The 21401-nt window shown below is 36.7% G+C and overlaps 1 protein-coding gene across 5 annotated transcripts in view; it reads right to left on the bottom strand.

Annotated features, from left to right (window-relative positions):
* Positions 1 to 1429: 1429 nt before the first annotated feature.
* TRAPPC11 (trafficking protein particle complex 11) overlaps positions 1430 to 21401 on the bottom strand; it is a 29621-nt gene continuing 9649 nt past the window's right edge. Inside the window, exons 7-29 of one of the 5 annotated variants that reach the window (XM_010569990.1) lie at positions 21084 to 21180; positions 20104 to 20237; positions 19610 to 19757; positions 18676 to 18769; positions 17223 to 17302; positions 17051 to 17129; positions 16911 to 16965; positions 15367 to 15512; positions 14232 to 14293; positions 13997 to 14129; positions 13234 to 13364; positions 12562 to 12717; positions 11855 to 12042; positions 11031 to 11179; positions 9396 to 9517; positions 8617 to 8736; positions 8192 to 8257; positions 7934 to 8090; positions 6221 to 6329; positions 5402 to 5493; positions 4369 to 4502; positions 3817 to 3984; positions 1430 to 2411 (exon numbers count right to left, since the gene is read on the bottom strand). In XM_010569990.1, the coding sequence (XP_010568292.1) occupies positions 2367 to 2411; positions 3817 to 3984; positions 4369 to 4502; positions 5402 to 5493; positions 6221 to 6329; positions 7934 to 8090; positions 8192 to 8257; positions 8617 to 8736; positions 9396 to 9517; positions 11031 to 11179; positions 11855 to 12042; positions 12562 to 12717; positions 13234 to 13364; positions 13997 to 14129; positions 14232 to 14293; positions 15367 to 15512; positions 16911 to 16965; positions 17051 to 17129; positions 17223 to 17302; positions 18676 to 18769; positions 19610 to 19757; positions 20104 to 20237; positions 21084 to 21180 (2665 nt within the window). In that variant the 3' untranslated portion in view covers positions 1430 to 2366. Of the gene's footprint in view, positions 2412 to 3816; positions 3985 to 4368; positions 4503 to 5401; positions 5494 to 6220; positions 6330 to 7933; positions 8116 to 8191; positions 8258 to 8616; positions 8737 to 9395; positions 9518 to 11030; positions 11180 to 11854; positions 12043 to 12561; positions 12718 to 13233; positions 13365 to 13996; positions 14130 to 14231; positions 14294 to 15366; positions 15513 to 16910; positions 16966 to 17050; positions 17130 to 17222; positions 17303 to 18675; positions 18770 to 19570; positions 19758 to 20103; positions 20238 to 21083; positions 21181 to 21401 lie in introns of those variants that run through there. The other 4 variants (XM_010569989.1, XR_774518.1, XM_010569992.1 and 1 more) reach the window with 4 other exon arrangements.

Below are 21401 nucleotides of genomic sequence, written 5' to 3'. Positions count from 1 at the left end.
AAGAAGAGAGAGAGTACCTTTCTTTGCTCCAGATTTCACTGTAGGCCAGGAGATCCGAGGTGATGGGACATGTCCTTCCCCTCTCACGCACTTGGTAGCGTAAAAGGGGAGGAAACAATATTGCTAGGGCTACGGCTCCAGCTCAGTAGCAGTCTGAACATGTTGATCTCGAACTTTTCTTCCCCTGAAAGCTATTTTTAAACGAGTCTAAAAGTAGCTTCTCTTTTCTTTGATGCTTAATTAGTTCCAGTTAAAATAGACTACATTTAAGAAGTATATATTGGAGTTTGAATGGTGCTCATCAAAATACAGTAAACCATAAAAAAGCTGTACTTACACTGAAATATATGTGTCCTTTTTATCTCCTCAAGACTTCCAAAGTGATTTGGGTTATGAATCACAAACATTCCCCTCAGCATTAGAGTCTTATGAGTCAGTAAGATAGTCATCATTAATCACTTCTCAAGCATTTTTAACAAGGTGGTTCCTGCTTGCTGCATGTTTTCATCCACATCAGTCATTTACATAGCATAAAAGGTGTGCCTAGCACTTTACAGACAACTAAGACAAAAATTGTTGCTTTGTAGTGTTTACAGCTACAATAAGATCACATAAAACAAGAAAAAATTATTTTTGCAAATGACAAAAAGAATAGAAATTACAACTATAGGAAAGTAGCAAGTAATTTTTTTTTCCATGGTGTGAGGTAAGTTTGCATTTCTGTATTTCTATATTATTTTTATATAGTTCTACTTTTACGACTCACCATTTTAAGCAGAATTCTATTTACACAATTCACTTAAGACTTTAATATCATTGTAACCACGAAAGCATTTTATGCCCTCTCCTTTCTCAAAGGAATGCAAATCGCTATTTTGCTGTTAAACTGTTTTGGGGCAGGGGGGGAAGGCACCCCAGTTCTATACTGAACACTTACACCACTTGCATCAACATGTCTTTTAAGAAGCTGTAGCAGAAGTGCCAGAGTTGCCGTAACATGAGTGGCTACTTAAAATAAAAAAAAAAATTTGGAAATGAAATACATTTTCCACTCAAAAAAAAAAAGTTAACATACCTATTCCATGACTGCCACTTAGTTCATGATATTTAAGCAAAGAATAAGGAAGGTTTCATTTGTTCTTCCTAGCAAGGTTTGTCAGTTATTGTCTTTTCCTCCTCTATACACTGAAAAAAACCTCATCTGCACTCCATGGAAAAGCTGTATGTTCTCACACATATTTCTTCAGGACTGCCAATTAGCCTACAGTCCTTTCACTGGTAAGGAATGTTTACATGCTTCTCTAATGCTTTCCTCCAAGTATTACAGCTGTTATTTTGGACTTCAGTGCCATAAATGAATGTATCAGCCCACAAGACAGACCAAAGTTATGAAACAACAGCTGTGAAAACAATGCAATTAAGGACACAGTTTCAGAAGTACTCTGTTACAAGCTGTTTATTAGAACTTCACTTTGACAATAAATAAGGTATTTCCCAAGCAATCAAAATGTAATTATTTAGAAAGTTAAACAACCGAAGTTTTCACAATGCATTTTTTTATATACATGATTTACTGTATTTTAAACACCAGTTCATCCAGAGCTGTACAACAGTAGGATGTCCATTTTTTAAATTCACACAGCAGGATACTACCAAGACATATCTTTGATCTGGAAGCTGTGTGTGTAAAAATAACCCAAAACCATATCAGCTTCAGGTTGGATAGTCCAGCTGTTACAAATTAATCTCTCTCTCTGTTCATTAGACTAGCTGTTGCTGACCTCAAATTCAGCTGTATGGCTTACCCAGAAGACATAATGCCTTTCAGATTTATGGTTTTAAAGAACGAGTAAGCTGGTCGATTCCAGCAGTACCATGTAACCAATTGTAGTTTACTGTGCTACTGCACGCCCTGTTCTGCCCTCAACACAAGTGGCACAGAACAAACTTCTGTGAAGGATGATCAATTTTCAATGTTGTAAATCTCCAAGCACAAACTTTGCATTTCAACTTACTGTTAGTTATGAAAATGTCTTTTGGTTTTGGTCAAATCAATTAGCATTTCTTCACTTAGATACTCAAGACATTTAATATGCCTTTATAATACTTTTAAGAGTTTGACATTCAAAGTTAATTTCAAAAGAACGTTCCTGTTAAATAAAGCACCAAGTTTTCCCCATATGTTTATTCCTTAAAGAAAGTCTATGAAAGACTAGGGTTTTTTAAAACATTAGTTCTGCTAAGAGTTGTAATTTTAAAATAAAATTTAATTCTTATGGTTTGAACAAAGCCATGTTTCCAAAGTGAGCTTTATATATCCTGTGCAACATCCCATTTCCTTTAAGTGCAGGGTACAGGTCTTGAAGTTACGCAGCTGCAATCGAGTTATCATCTGCTTGACGACCTTGAGGCTTTAACAAAATAAAGATGGAGAATTAAAGGAAAAAAAAAAAACTACACAGAAGACTAAGGCTGTTATGAAACTCACTTTGCAATACATTGTGTTGGTCAATGCAGCTCTAGTACACAAGTGAGGCATTAAGCCCATCCTTATTTCTAATAGTTTCCAATCATAGCACAAACACAGAGGACATGGAACTGAAATTTCAGTTTGTCCCAGTGAGTACTTGGTAGAGGCCTCAGCTCCTTAACTGCCTCTGTTAAATGCCAAGAGCATCTCTAAACACATGTGGACAACAGCACAAGGCGTGGCTGATCAGAGTTATGCAGTATAAAAAGCTGATAATTATCAATGCATAAAACAGGAAGGAAACTGACAGTTTCACAAAGGAATTTTAAGTAGAATCACTAGATATAGGAGAGAGCAAGGAGGAAGTTTTAAAGAAGAAAAGGCATCTTTACAATAAGGTTTTTTGAGGTCCTGACAACTCCGAATCAAAAGCAAGCATAATTCTGAAGCCTGAGAGAATCCACAGGACCATTGAGACCACCATAATTTTGAGGAAAAAAGCCTTTTGTACTGGCTTAGAAGGACATCTTGACAACCAATCTAGAAGAGCCGCTGATTGACAGCATATGTAAAAAGTAAATTCTGCCTATCTCTTTTGGCTAAAACAAAATTGAAAGAATGCCAGGCCTGTTTCCTGGAAACCGGATTACAGATGTCTGAACAAGTCCATCTCAAGTCATTTAAACAAACTCTTCAGGCTGCTTGCTTGCTAGGAGTCTGACTAAAAAGTGAATACAATATTCTGGAGACAGCATCAGTGGAACGAGAAAGCATTGTTTTGGGCAATTGGATTTAAATGATTCTTAAAAAGTCAAACCTGTGATCTATTTGTCATGACATGATTGAATTGTCTTCAGTCATACCGCTTAAGAAAAAAAAATAATCTAGACTGAGTGATTCACTGAGAGGATGTGTTTTTAGAAGTTTTTTAGGGAGGTGTGGGATGCTACAGTGTTTCTGAACCTAGTCATATGGGTTGCTCAAACACTTTTTTTTTTCAGCAATGCTACAAATTATGGTATTAAAAGTATTTCATTACACTTAGCCTATGCCATTGTACTCATAATACAGACAACTTTAAAACTCATTTTACAGAGTAAGACATGGAATAACAGGGACAGGCTAAGCACATTCAGCGAGTTCATCTAATTGTAACCAAATAAATGTTGCACTTGAACAGATTTCTTAAGGATTTTGATTGCCAACACCAATGCATAACCCAAGACTTTTTAAGGCAAGTAACTCTGTTACAAGCTGGCCATTTTAGTCTGCTGAGATGGCAGTCCCCAAAAACTGAGCAGCCCCATGGGGAGCCTTTAAACATAAGGCACTTCTCACAGTCTTACCTTTACAAAAATGTGTGTCGGTATGAATCGTCTGAGCAACTGATTAGTGAAGTTTGGGAATCGCAGCAAGTTAACATGAAGAGATGGTAACTGCTGATATCCAGCCATCAGAGGATAGAAGTTATATAACATTTCCTGCTGTGTGCCAGGAAGGATTCTTAATCGGATCTTAAAAAAGAAAAGAAAAAAGCCACATACATAGATAAGTTCTGTGACCAGAAGCAGTCCTCTGTTTACTTTCTACTTATACACTGTTTACTTTCTGAAGTTGGAAAGAATGCAACTACTGTCCTATTCTAGTTAAACTATTACTTATATACTGAAACACCACATCACCCATAAACAACATGACAAACGGCTCCTAGTCAGGCTTCCATTTAGCCTTCTTTACATGGAATCTGCATCCATGCAGTCTTCCAGACAGAATTTACCATACTTTAAACATCTAAAAAACAATGAGCTTGTCCTCTCTGCACATCAGTGTAAGTCTAATCAATGTATTCTTCACTACCAGATAAGCCAGCAGGATCAATAGATGTGACAATTTTGTACCTGTTTAAGGCCAGAGAACATGAAGGCATCACTGGGTTCTACTGACACCTCCACATCCTGGACTAAGTCGGTCTTATTTTGCAGATGATATCTGACAGGTAGGGATTCTCGGACTCGACCAAATGATGGCAGATCTTTGGAAAGAAAGCAAGTAATCTCAAATACAAAATACATTTTAAAAGTTCCATACATAAAAAATAAGTCTATGAAAGAGCAGTGAAAAGTTTGAAGAAGAAAAAATATATACAATAACGAGGCATCCAAAGTATTTCTGACAAGATTTTTCAGAAAAAAAGATTAAAGAACAGAACGCAACTTCATTACAACTTTTCAGTAACAGTCCTTCAACATCTAGTTACAGAACTCCCAACTGCTAATGCTGTCTAGGAATGCTAACTAGGAAGTCACTTTGGTTGCTGCTGGGTATTTTCAGCTTACCAAAACTTTACCAGATACTGTCAGGAAGCTCTTTCAAAATGTAACAGGAAAGGATGGTGGAAGAATCTCAGTACAAATGAAACCGAACTAAGGAAAGCATAGTAATTCTGTGTGTTCAGTGAGCTCTCCACTCCCCCTTTGCTCTTTGTGCAGGCGAAGTGCTAGAAGAGAAACAGTTCACCTGCCCGCAAGCAGGTCCAATTCTCCAGGCTATTTCTTTCCTGGGATGCAGCCAGAGCGTGGGTGGATGGAACAATGCTTGCCATAGGCATCTAGAGAAACCTACTGGGAAGGTAGCATCAGCAGAGGTAACTCTGGCCTCTGTGCTGCCACATAACAGGTCAATCCATTGACAGCTTTTAAGAGAATGCATTCATGTAACTATCTTCCAGCTCTTCCCTTGAATTGATGAGGGGAGAGAAGGGCAAGGCTTGAGACAGTCTAAGCAACGATACAGTTTCTTTCACTAGCTCCATAATATCCAGCACCCATTTTTTGTCTTTTGCTACAGTAAAGGCAAGCTCTGGATGCTGTAAAGCTTTTGCAGACCTAAAAAATTCTAACTGGGACATATACGTTGCCAAATTAGTATTACCTGCATTAACATGGAGGGGAATGCTCTCTACAATCACATGTGGTAGAGTGATGACTGTACTAACTACAGGTACGCTTTCCACAGGTGAACTTCTGCAGGAAAAAGTCAAACACAGACCATGCTGAAAGTTATACAACAAAGTATCAAGTGAGTACACAAAAAGATCACCACCTATATGTGACTGAACTGAAATTATAGTGGTGGAAAGAAAAAACCCAAATCCTTAGATTGGATTGTTTGAAGTGAGAAAAAAAAAGCGCCATAGCATGGGGATAAAATAGCAAAAGGCAAGTAAGAACACTAAACAGCTCTAAAACTAAATAAAAGTGAACTAAAAGAAAGATATACCTCAACATTTGTCTTTGAAAACTGAGTGAATGTATAAACCCACAATCTAGGGTGGGAAAACAGTTTTCCCCATTAAAAAAGTTTGTTTGTTTCTACTATCACAAAACTATTCCTTTGACTTGGCTTCTCAAGTGAAGTATTTCATGACTGGAGAAAACAGGGAGTGGAAGGTGACAAAACAGCTCTGTAATTGATCCAAGATCTTACAAGGAAGAAAGCTTTACAAAATGTTAAAATAACCACATAACATTTTTCTCTTAAGTGAAATATGTATTTATTCAAAAGTCTAAGAAGCTAAGTGGTAATTAGTAAGGTCCAAAGTATAGACAGTGCTTGCTTACAGGAAGATCCAAACCCAAAAAAGCCAAAAAACCACTGCTCCCCCCCCCGCCCCAAACCCAACCAATTCACCATCATCCCTAAAAACAAGCCAACTTATTTGTCTCCCCACTCAGGCCACGAGATACTTGCCTCTTCCAGGAAATGATGTAACATCCAGTTGCCACTCCACTAGCATTAGTAACTGGAGGACATTGAAGGCAAAAGCACTCACTGGCACTCTCACCTGTCTGTAAAACAACTATCAGCAAGATTTTGTTTAAAATCAAAGCATAATCATTACTGCAGAAGCCACTAAGTCTAAAAATCCAATATGACACAAACACATGTGTTCAGCCACAAAGGCCTTTGAAGTGCTTTGCAAACTATACCTACATAATATATAAATTCAATGAAGATTGTGAAGTATCCCAATATATAAAAGGGTGACATATATAAATATACAACATTTTACTTTCTGAACAGCATTATGAGATCTTTCATGTACCCACAGAACAAATCATTGCAAATTTAGAGTTCATGCACAAAAAAAGGCAAAATTATGCCAATTCAGATTCTATACTTCTCCCACAGCAAATTCCAAGACATCAGCATAAGATGCCTCTCAGGTTTTAAAATGAAAATGAACACAGACATTTCTCCTCTCCCACCCAAATAGATGAGAGGTGGGCAAGAGAGGGAACCCAAGAAAAATCTACTGGCTTTGAGTTTTCACTTTTTTCTCCCCCCCCCCCCTTGCATGAGCTAGAGAAAAAAGTACCTTTTCACTTAGAAAGTGAATTAAAAAAAAAAAACAGTACTAAGAAAATAGGTGTTTCAGTCATTCAAAATAACAATTAACCAAGTCTTACGGGAGGGGGGGGCTGAAATCACCCAAAAGGTGGACAGCTGAATAGCTGGTATCTGAGGGGGTTCATATCTTCTGGCAGTTAGCTCTTTATGAGCATCAGCCAGAAGCCATGAAGCAAAAGGTGCCAGAGCTAAAGATGAACTCTCATAGTTTGGAGACTAAAGGACCTGGGAAATAATTGGGTTTTGCCAGGTAACTCTTGAACCTACAGAGGTACTAGAGTCTTGCAAGTCCTTGATTACATGGGTGGACAGCTGCCCCACAATCAGGCAGCAATCCAGACTGCCTCATTTTCTTTCAAGTTTTGACAGAATACACACATTTTCACATCTCTGACTCAGCAAATGCAAAGACAATGTTTTGTTGGAAAATTTTGGATCAGCTCTACTGCCAAGTACTCCACTTATTTGACTTTAAAGCTAACATACTGAACTCTTAAAAGGTTGAGATCTGTAAGGTAATTTTGTAACATTAAGTAATTAATAATTAAGTTGTGTTATTATAAAAAAGGATGCTTACTTCTAAGTGTTCTTTATAGCCTACCCTGTCCAGCTTCACATTTTTCGGTTTCATGACTGCAATCATGGACATGGATCACTTTAGGCTTTGGATGCTGTCTCTATCACATGGTAAAGTGTTTGCATTCCAGAAAGCATATGTAGTCCATAAACACTGGAATTATTGAGTATCTTATCTTTTCATATGGATGTCTAAGAAGTTGCATATCAGAAGTACTTTCAGGTGCTTTCCCTTACATCCGTTATATTTAGAATTTTGGTTACCATCTATCATTCAAGTCTATTTACTTGATCCAGTGAAGCAGAACTACATCTTGAAGCATACTGCTAAGTTGTGTTCTGGCAAGCAACTATAGTATTAACCAGCTTTCTTCTATTTAGAGTTTGATAAGCAAATGCTGTTTAAGACACCCCCCTTTCTTACTCCCAACTTACGCAAAAAGTATCCTCCTGATAGCATAATCTAAGAAAACTTACCATTCTCCACATAAGATTCCAGTTGATCTACTGGGGTCATGGAAGGTGACAGCTGTAGCTGGGTGGTTACAATAGTGAGAGGCCAAGGAGAGGCACTCAGGATGTCTGTCATCAGTAAAAATGGTATATCTGCAAATACTCTGTCCAAGTGCTCCAACTGTCAAGACAGACACAAGATGTGGCTATCTCTAACTAAACAGGGTGCAACCATTGGAAGTGGTGCAATTCCAAAATACCAACAACTTTTCAAACACATACCTTTGTGGAGACAAATTTGACAGCAACATCAAAAGGAAATACTGTTTCTATGGTTACAGTTTCATCCTGTATAGGCAAAGAAAGGGGTGGGAAGAGGAGGGGGAAAAAGTTATATTCAGTTTCAGACTTGGCTATTGATGTCAAAGATTACTAATGTAAAGTTACTTTTAATCATCACTTTAACCAAGTCCTCCCCAGGGCAGAATGTATCTTCAAGATATTTAAGAATAAATATAGAAAACTTTTCTTCCAATTATACTTATGAAACTGCTCACCCTAAATTGGGCTACCTTACTGCTGATTTAGCATTTTTTCTGTCTACTAGAAAGGCCTCTAAGAGACTTGGAATTACAGCTTTTACATTGAAAATACTTCTTGCATTTCATGAACGTATCTCCAGCAATCGGTGCATCTTTACATCCTACCCGGTGACACTTGCAGAGGATTTCTTTCCCCTCAACGATAGTGTCGATTAAGTAAGAAACGTAAACCAGAAACATTCTTGCACCGACTGTTCCACAACGAATGTATATTGGTTTTTCCAGCTGCAAAATAAAGGAGACAGTATGAGCCAAACTATACCTAAATTACATTAATTAGGCCTAGAGCTGTCCAAAACTTGTTAATCATCTTGGTCCAAGAGGGCAATAGTAGAATGGGTATTCTTTTGACCATAAAGAATCCCCTACAATGCATGATCTTAATCACACAGTAAATTATTTTAATCAGAGTAGCACAGCTCCAGTGGCTTCGCTACTGATGCTTGCCTCTTACTTAACAGTACAAGAACCGTTACTGTGTAATATATGATATACCCAACTTCTAATCTAGTAGTCACAATTTTGGTTTGGTGCAACATCTGCATATTTGATCCTCTACCACGTTGAGTCACACTTGCTGACTATTATGTACTGTCCATTAGACAGTGTGTTTAATTAGCAGTTGAGATTAGCCTCCTTATTTTATTTATCTCCCAGCTGTATCATCAATCCCAGAATATACCTTATTCCCAAATTTAGTCCAAAAGGGGATCTAGCTAAAGAAATACTAAACTACAAGTAAACAATAGGTAAAATATGCCATAAGTATTTCATTTATCAGTTCAGGTATCTGAAAGTAAACATAGGTCCTTCTATAAGAGTCTTTTATTAGTTGATCCCCATTTTCTTAAGTGTGATATAGAAATAAGGTTTTAAGCCTTCACCTTTCCCCCTGGTTGCAAGTCTCCTACTGGGATATCAGGAAGCAGAGCAGGAAAGGACTCATCACATGCATCTGTTCCATGAAGAGTCACCTGAGTTTTCTGAGTCAGGTTGGCATCTTGCCCTAGGATTAAAAACAGTCTTCATATCCACACAGGCTTACATCACTGAAGCATGAAAGCAATAACTAAAAATAATAAGATATTCATCTCAAACAGCAATGCATGCAAAATTAACATTGTTCATTTGGTTGAGGAGTCTTTCAAAAGTACCAGCAGAGGGTAGATTTGACAACAAAGTTTTCTAAGTTGGAGGATTCACACCCTGCAAGGTTTTTGTTTCATCTATTTAGGCCAGGAAAAAAAATAATTCAAAAATCAGAAGTCATATCTAGATGTTCCCTACTATATACAAAACACAACATGATTATGTGATCCAAGTTTTTCTTGGTACTTTTATGAAGTAAAAAGGAATTTCACTGTTCTGTGATTCTTCTGTTTTCAAGAGCATGGCTTAATGATTTTACATATTTTTAAAACTGTTCTTCCAAATCTGTGTTGAAAATACATATGTGTATAGATGTTAAATGACACCATTCTTCAGTCAGAGGTTGACTAGAATAATGGCATTACTGCATTCATGTGGGATAATTTTCAAAGCAAAACAAGCCATGTCTTGCCAAAGGCTTGCAACTGTGGAAAATATATCACTTTTCCTATAAATGAGATGTCAAATTTCAATTCTTCTTTTAATGCAGTTAGCAAGCCCACACTGACCTTACGTATCATGTGTTAAGAGTCAAGATCAAGTGGGGGGGTGGGGGTGTCAAGACCAACTGTTAAACACTGCTTTAGGAACCAAGCCCAAACATCCAATTAAATAAGTTTAAAGAACACTCCATTGACTTTAATGAACCATATAACTGTATAGGGAATGTGGTTCTATTTCAGAGCACACAGCACATATTGCATCCTATATGCTAGTGGCTGAAAAATACTTTTGCCTTTTAGGATGATTTCTACAAATAGGTGTACCAAGTATAACATTTGGACTTTACATATTGAAAACTGTCAGCAATAACTACATACAGCTAACTAGGACTTAGACACACAATACTTGCATTTTTTCCTTTTCATTTGAAGGAATGCTGTCTCAGTTCTCCACTGCTCCCCAAATTTCAAGTGGTTTAAAACCCAAACCCCATTGTCCAAGGCAGGGAAAAAAAAAAGGTGGATGTGGGAAAAAACCCACAAAGACTATACTTAGCAAACATTTATCTAGCACTGTCTAATGCTTTCATCTCAGCAAGAAAAAGATCTATCTCTTAGGGGAAAAAAAAAAGTTATGACCAAATTTAATAAAAGGTTAGGAAGGAATACAAAAGCTTCCATGTTTTCTTTCAAAGACTTATCTTTCGAAAATAGCCATGTAAACACCACTGACAAGCAGCGGTTAAGATAACCATAACTGAATGAGTCTGGTTAGCTCTTGTTCTTACCACTAGTATCTCATCATTCCCAACCTTTACTTTGGTTTGGCTTTTAATTACCGCAGGAGAGCCATTTACTACATTTCTCTGCATTACATCGAGAACAAGGAGTCAGTTAGGAGACTGCAGGATTAAAATAAAATAATACCTGGCTTTAAACCTGCTGTAAGCTTAACATCTTTGGCCACTGTGTCCTCATGTGACTGGACTGTCACAATCAAACAATACATTTCATTAGTCAGGGCAGGAGGTTCATGACGGAGCTGAACAGAAATGTTTGGCACTCTAGAAATAATCCTTTAAGAGAAAAGACTCAGTTATTCTATGTTTCTTAAATAACAAGTTTTTAAGACTAGTTTAAACAAGATTAAAACAGTCTATTGTTTAAGAGAATTTTGACAACTGGTAGCCTATCCAAATAGGAGATGCGAGATTCCTGAAAAGCAACATGATGGGAACAACTCTATAAAAACAGTTTGGAACCCCAGTAATAAGCATTAATGGTTCAGATGTTCTGCCAGGAAAGAAAAAAAGCACCCCCACTAACAGCAATTGCATTTAATTATTCTGAATACATCTAAATTAGTGTTAGCCTATTTATTAATAATTATTTTCCAAAACAGTTTCTTAGGAATTCTTTCTTTGTGTGACAGCTTTTGTAAGAGAACAATAACACCTCCTAGCCTACACAAAAATCTGGGAAAAGTCTGCCTAGCAAAGTTAGGTGAAGGGAAGAACTAAAGCATACTTGGTACGCTCTAAGATCAGTATAAGCTTTTTCCGTACTTCTAGCTATGTGGAGCCTCAAAAGGCCTAAAGAATTAAGATAGGTACTATCTTATCCCCAGTTAAGCAAAAACATATTAAAAAGCTTAAAGTCCCAATAAGTCTGTCTTCTTTCAGGCAGAGAGATCAGGACTTCGCAGGAGACTCACAATGATACATTATATGTATTTTCAAGTCTTTACTCACATAGTGCTTGCCTGAATAGTCAAACTGTCCCAGTGCACTTCATTATCTGGAAGCTTAGGTCTTCGCCTGAAAGAACGTGCTGCCTGCAGTGCCTCTTGAGATGAGGCAGCATCTCCACCTCCTCCACGCCAGTTCAGAATCACACATCGGCCAGATTCACTTCCCAGGATCAAATCCACAGAGGTGATCTGAGAGATACAAATTTAAACACATACTGATAACTTTGTCTTCAGATCACCTACTGTAAGAATATAGTTTTCTGACATAAGCAGGCACAATAAAGCTGTGTATACCAAAACGCTTCTGGCAGCTTTGCAGACTGCATACACCTCACCACCCCAGGATTTCATTTAATGAAACAGTGGTGGGAAAACCATCTCCGTGCTGTGGAGTGTAGTATTTTGTAGTTTCCTACCCTCCCATAGTGCTATATCACCCCCCCCCCCTTTTTTTTTTTTTTAAGGTATTGCACATACTAAAAAAACCACCACAAAAACCCCTTGAAGCGGTAGTTAAGTTTTTGTGCTACAGTTTTTTGCTTTGGCATTGTCAATAAAATTTTACTGTCATTTTTGGTACTTAGTTTCAAGAATTCAAATATTTGGAACTGCAGTGACATTAGTAACTGGTGCCAGATTACAGGCAGCTTTGTAGTTTTGAGGTTTTTGTAAGCATCAGTAAGAAAGGTGTAAAACAAATTGACAAACCTCAATCTTCTTTCCTACATCTTCAGTTTTTGCAACAAATTTGAAAGTGAACTTTCTTGTTTTGCCAGGAACTAAGCACATTGTTCCTTGTGATGACTGTTCTAGAATATCACTTTTTTGATAGGCTTCTTCTACCACACAGTATTGGTTGTAATCCTACAATGGAGGAGTGGGGAAAAAGTTGATAAACCCAAACTTAAGACATCTTTAGAGAGTAATAGTAGCATAGCAAAGATTAAGGCTCTGTGTTACGGGGATCAAACTAGATGGGTTCTTGCTACTTTTCACATTACTGAAGTTAGACTTAGCGAGTAACTACAATGCAATTCTTTGACACAAGATATCCATTATATTAACATAGCTTCATGCAAGAACATCAGGAAAAATAAGACATTAAAGCGATCCTTCTGAAACTTTAGAGAGCTTCATAGAAAAGCAAAGATATGATAGATGAACTAATCAAACTGCATTTGGGAGTTTTATCACAGTATCAATATACTTGTCAAAAGTGACAGACAATGCAAAAAGAAAAAACACCTTTCCAACTTAAGTATTAACATAATTTTTGGAAAAGAACTTTTGAATTTTTTGTGTGTTTAAAAACACTAGTAGATATTATTCCATTCTGATAAGATTCTACCACTAGGTTAGAGATAGATAGAACATAGTTACCTGATTATTGAAACTGATGCAGAGCTTAGAAAACCTGATAGGATGAGGACAATCAGCTCTCAAGTATACATCAAACTGCACAGGAACATCAACATGAAAACTAGGAGCAAGAAATTTTGCTTTGCACTGTACTGAAATTAAAAAAAAAAAAAAAAAGGAAAAAGAAAAGAAACAAGAAGTAGTAGGTGTTAAACACATCAAACTACAACATTAAATTCCAGAAGTACACTCTTGAAATAATTGCTGTAAGGATTGTTCTGTGTATACTCTTAAAACTTTGATTTGTATGTAAGTGGGACAAGTTTGGCTACTAACACTGTCACAGAAAGCCACTTTTCAGCACTTGGCCAAAACCTTTGCAGAGGAGAGGCAGATGTTCAGCAGAAAAAAACCATAAACCTGTGTACTTAGATACACTTCTTTCGTAGGTAATGCTCACTCATGCCCCCTTTTTATGGGGAGTATTACTTTGCACACATTCTGCCCTTTCCTCAGAATCCTACTTCTAAGCACACCAGAGTGGCAGAAATCTTTCAAAAAGCAAGGAATTATTCTTTAGTAATCCATACCAGGGATAAGAGGTCACTGGCTTCCTCATGATTTCTTATCTTACTGATTTAGATGAAGAACAGAGCAGTGCTGAAACAAGAGTTTCGGTGTTGCTGCCTTTAACACACACTTTATATTTTCTCCTAATTAGTTATTTTCAAGATATAAATACACCAAATTTTATAATCTGGTGTACATTTGCTTTCTTACTTACCAAACGGTATAAAATCTTGGACTTCTATTGTAAAAACATTACTGCCTGCCAAGGAAACACGGTCAGCCCACAGTTTTTGTGATGCTTTCACAGCAGCAGTGTCACAATCAGGTTCAGGATCAGGGCTTTCATTCTGTATCCAGAAAGAAGATTACAAATAAGAATAAAAGGAGGTTACCAAACATTGACCACTCTCAAGATTATTTAAAAGGGTAACAGGAGTTTTACCACTTACCATTAGAACTTTTATCAGATTTTTTTCTATTCGAGATTTCTGATCTTCTTTAAGAGTAGATGCTAGCAAACAGAACAAAAACAGAGATTACAAGACAGAACTTACTGGTTTTTTTAACTTAAGAATAAATCTTTCCTTTAGATTGCACCTTTCAAAAAACACATTGCGGGGGGGAGGGGGGGGCAAAATCTAGCATCCATCTACCAGTAATGGATTCATTCAGTTTTTAGAACTTCCCTCATTTTAAGTGGTCCCAGTGGAAGTAAGAGAAAACAAGTAAAATATTATTTGGTTAGACAAGCATTTCATAAGTTATTGGAGGAAAACCCCAAGAGAATAATGCCTAAACCTTCTTGTTATTTATGTTTAAAAACAGAAGGAACAGTAGAAAAGTCTGAAGCATGCAAAGAGGCAAGCTCGGATAATATTAGAAACAACAACTAGACAGGAAGAAAAAAGTACTACTTAAAATAAGCACTCTTCTCTTGAAAATGAGGAAAGGTGGGTTTGTCTTGTTGGCTATTCTTTAATACAAAGCAGAGTAGCCTGGCTAGCTAACAGAAGATGCAAACCCATTTTTACCACACCTACCCTAATAGTGGTATTAGTTAGCAATTTAGGGCACAAAAGGATTATTTCTGCAACATCAGGTAACAGACATTATACAAAGCAGAATGCTTGCATTATTACTGTGCAGCCACCCTATGTCACATTTTTTCCCTAAAACATGCCACATGCATATTTCATCTGCAGAGTTCTAGTAAAAAGCCTGAGAGAAGCACATTTGGGATTTTAAAGTCCAGAAAAATGGTGCTAGCTATACTACAGTTAGTCCCCCATCCCAAAGCTCAGGAAGTTTCTGTTACATTATTTGAACAGTCTCAAATAAAGCTCTGTGCCTCAGATATCCTGACACAGTCTATTTGAATGCAGTGAATTTTATAATAGAAGAGCAAGAAAATTCAAATTCCAGCATATGAGAGAAAGTAGTAAAAATTCAGCACAGGTATACAGTTCTTTTGTAGTTAAATCATTTGAAGTACTGTAAGCACTGTGTCTGACAATGAAGCATCAGACTTCCAAATACATGTACTTTAATTTTTCTATATAGGCTGAGTATATTTCTTAAGAATACCTCTACCCAGTAGCTCTAAAGAGTACGTTATATAATCTTTCAGCTGGGCCATCAGATAGGAACATTTGAGAGCTGTCGTCAATATGGAAGTGAGAAGAGTACACCATCCTTCGCTGCGATATTCACACATAACATAATCCAAAAGCCTGCAACACAGTAAAAATGAGAGAAAAACAAGTTAGACACACCAATATTTTTTTAGAAGCTCACATTTATTTGGTATCATTAATACAAAAGTAATCTTCACTAATATAAATGCTAGATTAAAGTCAAGTCTACTGTTTACACATGGCAATGATTTATTGAAAACAGCATGAAATTATTGTAAAGAAACACATTTATTCCATGAATTTTCTATTTCAGGCTAGAACAATCTTCACAAAAGAACAACAGGAACACTCATCTGTCTTCACATAAAGAACTAGCAAAAGAGCAACTGGACAGAAGAGTCTTAATCCAGCACTGCATTGAAAATACGCTTTACTATTGAGTATGCGGTAAGTTTTAAGAAAACCAAACCAAAACCCACACTATAAAGTCCCCTTCCAAACTGAAGAATTTTAATGTTCCGTAAGCTGAGATGTTTCTTTTCCCTCCTACCTCCTATCCTCTGCTTCCTTCAAGGGTTTCAAAGATCTACAAACAACACATGCACCAATCTTTATCAGGCAAAACTGCACACCTTAATATGATTTTAATACTCAGCAATGTTTGCTATTACTAACAAAGCAGAGAAGTGAAATTTTTTAACTCTGTTCAACTGTTCAAGACAAGAGTTTGTCTACTTCAGATAAATCTACCTAAACATAAATAGGAAATGCTTGTTTGTATAGAAATTAGGCTTGATGCAAATTGATCTGCTTATCCTAGCCTACCTTCTCCTCCATGTAGCTTCCAGCCAGCTAGTCACAACAGTGAACACATCTCTCCTACCTCAAACATACTCCCTTTACAACATGTGATCTTTGAAACCTAGTTAACGAAAACATTGTGAGACTCCTACTTAACATAACCTGTTTCCCCTTAAAAATACAAAGTTAAGAAACTAAACATAAGACACATCCTTCAGAAAAGACAGTAGCTGTACCTCAGCACTAAGCTACATCAATAAAAAGAATTCCTTTTGCTAATTCTCTGGTATATAAACAAAAATTAAATTCAGCTACATTTCAATATTTTTTTAATTTTGTAACTACAAAGTCTGTAATTAAATGTAACTACATTCTCATTGCAGTAGCAGGCAAGTTTCAGAAATCATTTCTGGGAGAGAGACAGCACTCAGTAGCTAGAAATAAATAATAATTGTCCAATAAGGCAAATCTCCACAACAGCTTACAGCAGGAAGTTTTTCTACTCTGACTCATCACATCTGTTTTGCCTTCTTTAATATAAGTGGAGTTCATAGACTCCAAAGCCGTGCTTCAATCAAATCCAGGTACAAGGAGCATCTTAGATGAGCTTCCAACATTATTCCATAGCGATAAGACTTAGGTCTTAGTGAGAAGAATAGTTGTGTGAAAGAAGCAATGATGGATGGTACTCACTTCAAAGCTTTGGCATAATCTTTAGCGTAGTAATATTCTTCTCCCATTTGAACCACTGATTAAAAAAAAAGTTCCAGATCAATACCAAAAGTCTTTGCAAAATTAATTTAAAAAAAATGCATCTGATTATCTATACTCACTCAAATGACTTTTCATTCTTGGACATTTGTATTTCTTGAACTGCGCGACAGCATTACTCAACAAAGTGATTATTAGCTCCTAACAGATAAAACCATTACTGATATCATTATATATGCAAACATTAGGATAATATTAGAAAACAGACTTTTTTTTTTGTAGAATAAAACTTACCGAGTGAAGGACATTTTTCTCTTTCAACTGTAGGGATAAAATCCCCATCTTCTCCTTTTCAGGATCAGAAAGATCAAAGCCTGCATAAGACAATGAAAAATCCATGAAATTGGAATTTTGTCCAGACCCAAAGGGAACTATTTATGTGGTGAGCTACATGCAATGCAAGCTCAAACTCTTAAACATTCTTTTGCCTAGGAGACAGATGCATTGCTTTAAGAACTCATCCATCCTCTGTGTTCTAGAAGGGAAACTCTAGAACAAATATATTAACTTTTTTTTTTTTTTTTTTTAAAAAAAAAAAAAGGGGGGCATCTGAAGCTACCCAAAAATAGCAAACTACAGTAAGAAGACCTAGTCTTTAGACTGCATCTATTAACATTTAAAGCGCATATGTTAAGATAAATTTGTAGCCCTTTTCCTATTTGATCTCAAGTAAAGATTCAAGCTTATGTTTCTCTAGCAGTAGAGAACGCCAACATATGAAGAACTGTATAGGGCTTTAGAAGACTAAAACTCTTGCAGGAACCAAAAAACCTGAATATATTAACAGGTGAAGTTTCTCTTCATCTTAAACTGTTTAACCTTGGCAGTAGACTCTAACTAATTTTAAAACAGTAGCACTTGAAGATAAAAGAGGTTAGACTGTACTGTGTTTACAGTAAATGAAAAAAATCTTTTAAAGAGAGCAGGAATAAAGTGGCAAAGCCTAAAGTATATGCAGAGAATAAAGAATATTAGAGAGGAGAGGGAGAAAGGGAAGTAAAACCACAGCCAACAATTAATATCTCAGAACTGCACATGTATTCATATATAGCTGAAAGCTGTACAGAAAGTCAGAATTTCTGAGAAAACATCCTCCTTAATAGGAGAAATCACAAATTCCTTTCTTAGACTAAAATCTAGCCATTGCATCCTCTCAATCCATTTTGAAATCCAAAAAGCTTTTTCAGGGGAAAAAAAAAAAAAAAAAAAACGTCATGAGTTCCCATTTACAGTTGACAAGATACAGTATGGATGGCAGGATGGAGTTATAACAATCACATTCAGGGACATCATTACTTTTGCTGTATCCAGTTCTCCAACTTCTCTTCCCAGGAGTGCATTTCACTGCAGTTAAGCATTCCTGCTGCACACTGATTACAAGTAGCTTAGGCAGCAATAGAAACAAAGCAGCAGAGCTTCAGTATGGCCTATGCAACTTTGCTGAAGACTGGATCCTGCGTAAACCTGAGGTTTCTTTTTCTATTTGTTATAGAGATCAAACACACTTCCTGTATTTCCAACTGACATCTGTTCACATCATTCCACCAACTAACAAGAGAGTGAGGTCCCAGCCCTGCATCTGTCTCAGTGGAAAAGGGATTACATGCTGATGCCCACTAAGTCAGCTGGCAGGATCAGCAGCTAAAGTTCGTCTGAACTCTACAAGATACAAGACACAGAAACGTACTTAATATTCCCTGCCGCCACGGTCTTTGCCCATAGAAGTCAAGCACTCCAGTTTGTGTTTCCAGGGGATCCGGGTTGGGATATATCATAGAGGACTGTAAATTCAGCAAATATAGTAATAAAAAAAGGGTTCATGTTTCATTTTAAAGCATTAAAAGTGATTTGATGCTCCAATACATATGCACATAAAAGAAGAAATTTGCTTTAAAGCATGTAACCTTTCTGGCCACCTGTATAAAAATAGTACTTCAGGAAACCCAAACATTTAAGTACTTCTGATTCAGTCTGACATCCTACTTCATTCACCTTCATTTGTCTCAAATACTGTTAAAGAATAACTGGGTAATCCTTTTTAAAACTAGTTTCTAACAAGATAATCCAAGAACAACAAATAAATAGCACCAACAGGAACAAAGTTATTTTTAAATAATCAGGACATGTCAGTTGGAGAGTAGCTACACATAATTAGCATGTATGTTTAATGAATTGCAGAGATCAATTTTCCATGCAACCCTTTCTGCCAGGCAAGTGTCAAAAAAACCCAAAGCAAACAACACCCCCCCCCCCCGCCCCCCCCCCCCCACTCTAATACTAATGCTCTTGTTTCTCTGTAAGTGACCAGATACGTGCATGTATAGAGAAATATACTGGGAAAACAAAACAGTAAGTTTTCAAGTATCCAGAGATGTAGAAAGTATTTTAAAAACATGTGAGAATTATTTGTAATAAAATAAACACTGACACACCTGTTCTGGAGTAACTTTTCCAATACATAACAAATACTTGTAATGTTAGTAAGCATGAGAAAAGCACATATCCTTTCCTTGGATTTCATTTACACATATTACAGATTATTCCGCTACCATTTTAGACTAAAACATTGGCTAATTTACTACCTGGTTACTTGCAAAGCACTTTCTCCCCTCCCAACTTACATCATGGTTACAAAGCATACTTGCTAGTTGTTTCCGTTCCTGTGCGTAGTATGCTGCCTGCTGGTAATAGAAACCTGGATTCTGAGTTTGAATTGCTGTCAGTCCCAGCTTAATTGCTTCATCAAACAAGTCACCAAAAGCCTGAAACCTATTAAAAAAAAATTCATAACCAAGATTACATACAGAACAGCAATTTGAACTGAAAGGTACACCTCAATTAAAAGTTCTGGTTAGTCTTAAGACAGTTGATACTTCTCTGAACTTTTGCATCTAAGTTCTGTGGCTGCATTTGTGTCATACCCTGTTCATTCGCAGAGAAAAGTGGTCAATAATCAATGCAAAACAGAGTAACAGCATACAGGTTTTTGATGATCTAGTGTATCTCTTTCTTAGATAAAGAGCTCAGAATTTGTCTCTTGCCTAGACAAGTAAAACAGTGAACTTCACAAGGTTATATAAGATTAAACCAGAAACATTACTAAGCAGACACATACTGTTTGGACATCCAGGCAGCATGCTCAAAAGCCAGTTCTGCACTTCCTATTTTTTTCTTGCACAAGTCAATATGTTTCCTGAACTGAGCAATTGCATCCAGTGGAGTATTATGCTGAAAACAGAGGCGACAGATCTAGAAGAAATCGAAATAAGAGGAAAAGTAACTGTGTTAGGCTGCTCAGGATTAGCTTTAAAAAAAACTCAAAAAAAAAAAAGTCACTCACAAAAAACTGAAACAAACTAATTTTATGTATTTCTGAAGAGCTCAAATAGCATAGAGAACACAGGGAGAAAAACAGATGTAAACCATAATGTACTACACCTGAAACCATGTGATCCTCTATTTCATCTAATGTTCTTTTTCTTCCCCAAGTTATAAATGGAAGAGTGCATAACTTGCAGCCAAATTCAAGACAGAACTGCAGAGCCACTAGGAAGATTATTATCTTTGAAGCCTGCAGTCTGCAAATGGAATTTGATGGAGTCCAACTCCAGGATTGTTCCAAGTGCTGTAAATGGTGGGATAGTTTTGTTTTACCTAAGAGCGCCCCAAATACCACAAAAGTATGGTCTAATTCTTAAAGAGTTATTTTCCTCCTCCTAACAAGCAGTAACTGAACTATACTGGTTTAAGCATTGCAAGAAGACAAAAATATTTAAGGAACAAGCAACCCTTGTTTTCATTTCCCCTGTACAGAGTGAGAGTTAAAGAGAATCTAGCCTTTCAGATGACTGCATCTCAAATGAACTCTAGTCCTTCAAGATACTCCCAAACTTCAGCTAAGAATCTTTCTTTTGTGTGGAATTCAGAAGTCTTTGCAAGGCTGAATGTAATTGGTATTCCACTGATAGCTGTTTCTAATCCATCTCCTTGAAAGCAATATAAAATGGACCTTTTAAACCTTTACATATTAAAGATGCATTAACTTTTTTTTTTTTTTAAGTAAAGGTTGTCAAAGATTAGAAGTATACTTGTTACCTTGTAATTTATAAATCCTGCCATGGTCTTGATTTCCAGCATGTTTGTTTCATGAGCCCTCAATTCATGCACAAGATTATAGGCAGTTCTGTAATTTCTAAGCAGGAATACTTAAATTAGAGTTAAATCATACAAGATAATAAAATTTAAGAACAGGATTACTGACAGCAGAAAACAGCCTTCCAATCAAAGAGTTCTTCCCAGTGAAGAAATCACCCTTTACATACATGTGGCCTGGTTTCAGCTGGGATAGTTAATTTTCTTCCTAGTAGCTGGTATAGTGCTATGTTTTGGGTTCAGTATGGGAAGAATGTTGAT

This window comes from Haliaeetus leucocephalus, unplaced genomic scaffold (genome assembly GCF_000737465.1).
Source record: "Haliaeetus leucocephalus isolate CR32 unplaced genomic scaffold, Haliaeetus_leucocephalus-4.0 Scaffold284, whole genome shotgun sequence".
Lineage (NCBI taxonomy): Eukaryota > Metazoa > Chordata > Aves > Accipitriformes > Accipitridae > Haliaeetus > Haliaeetus leucocephalus.
This window is presented reverse-complemented; position numbering and strand designations above follow the sequence as displayed.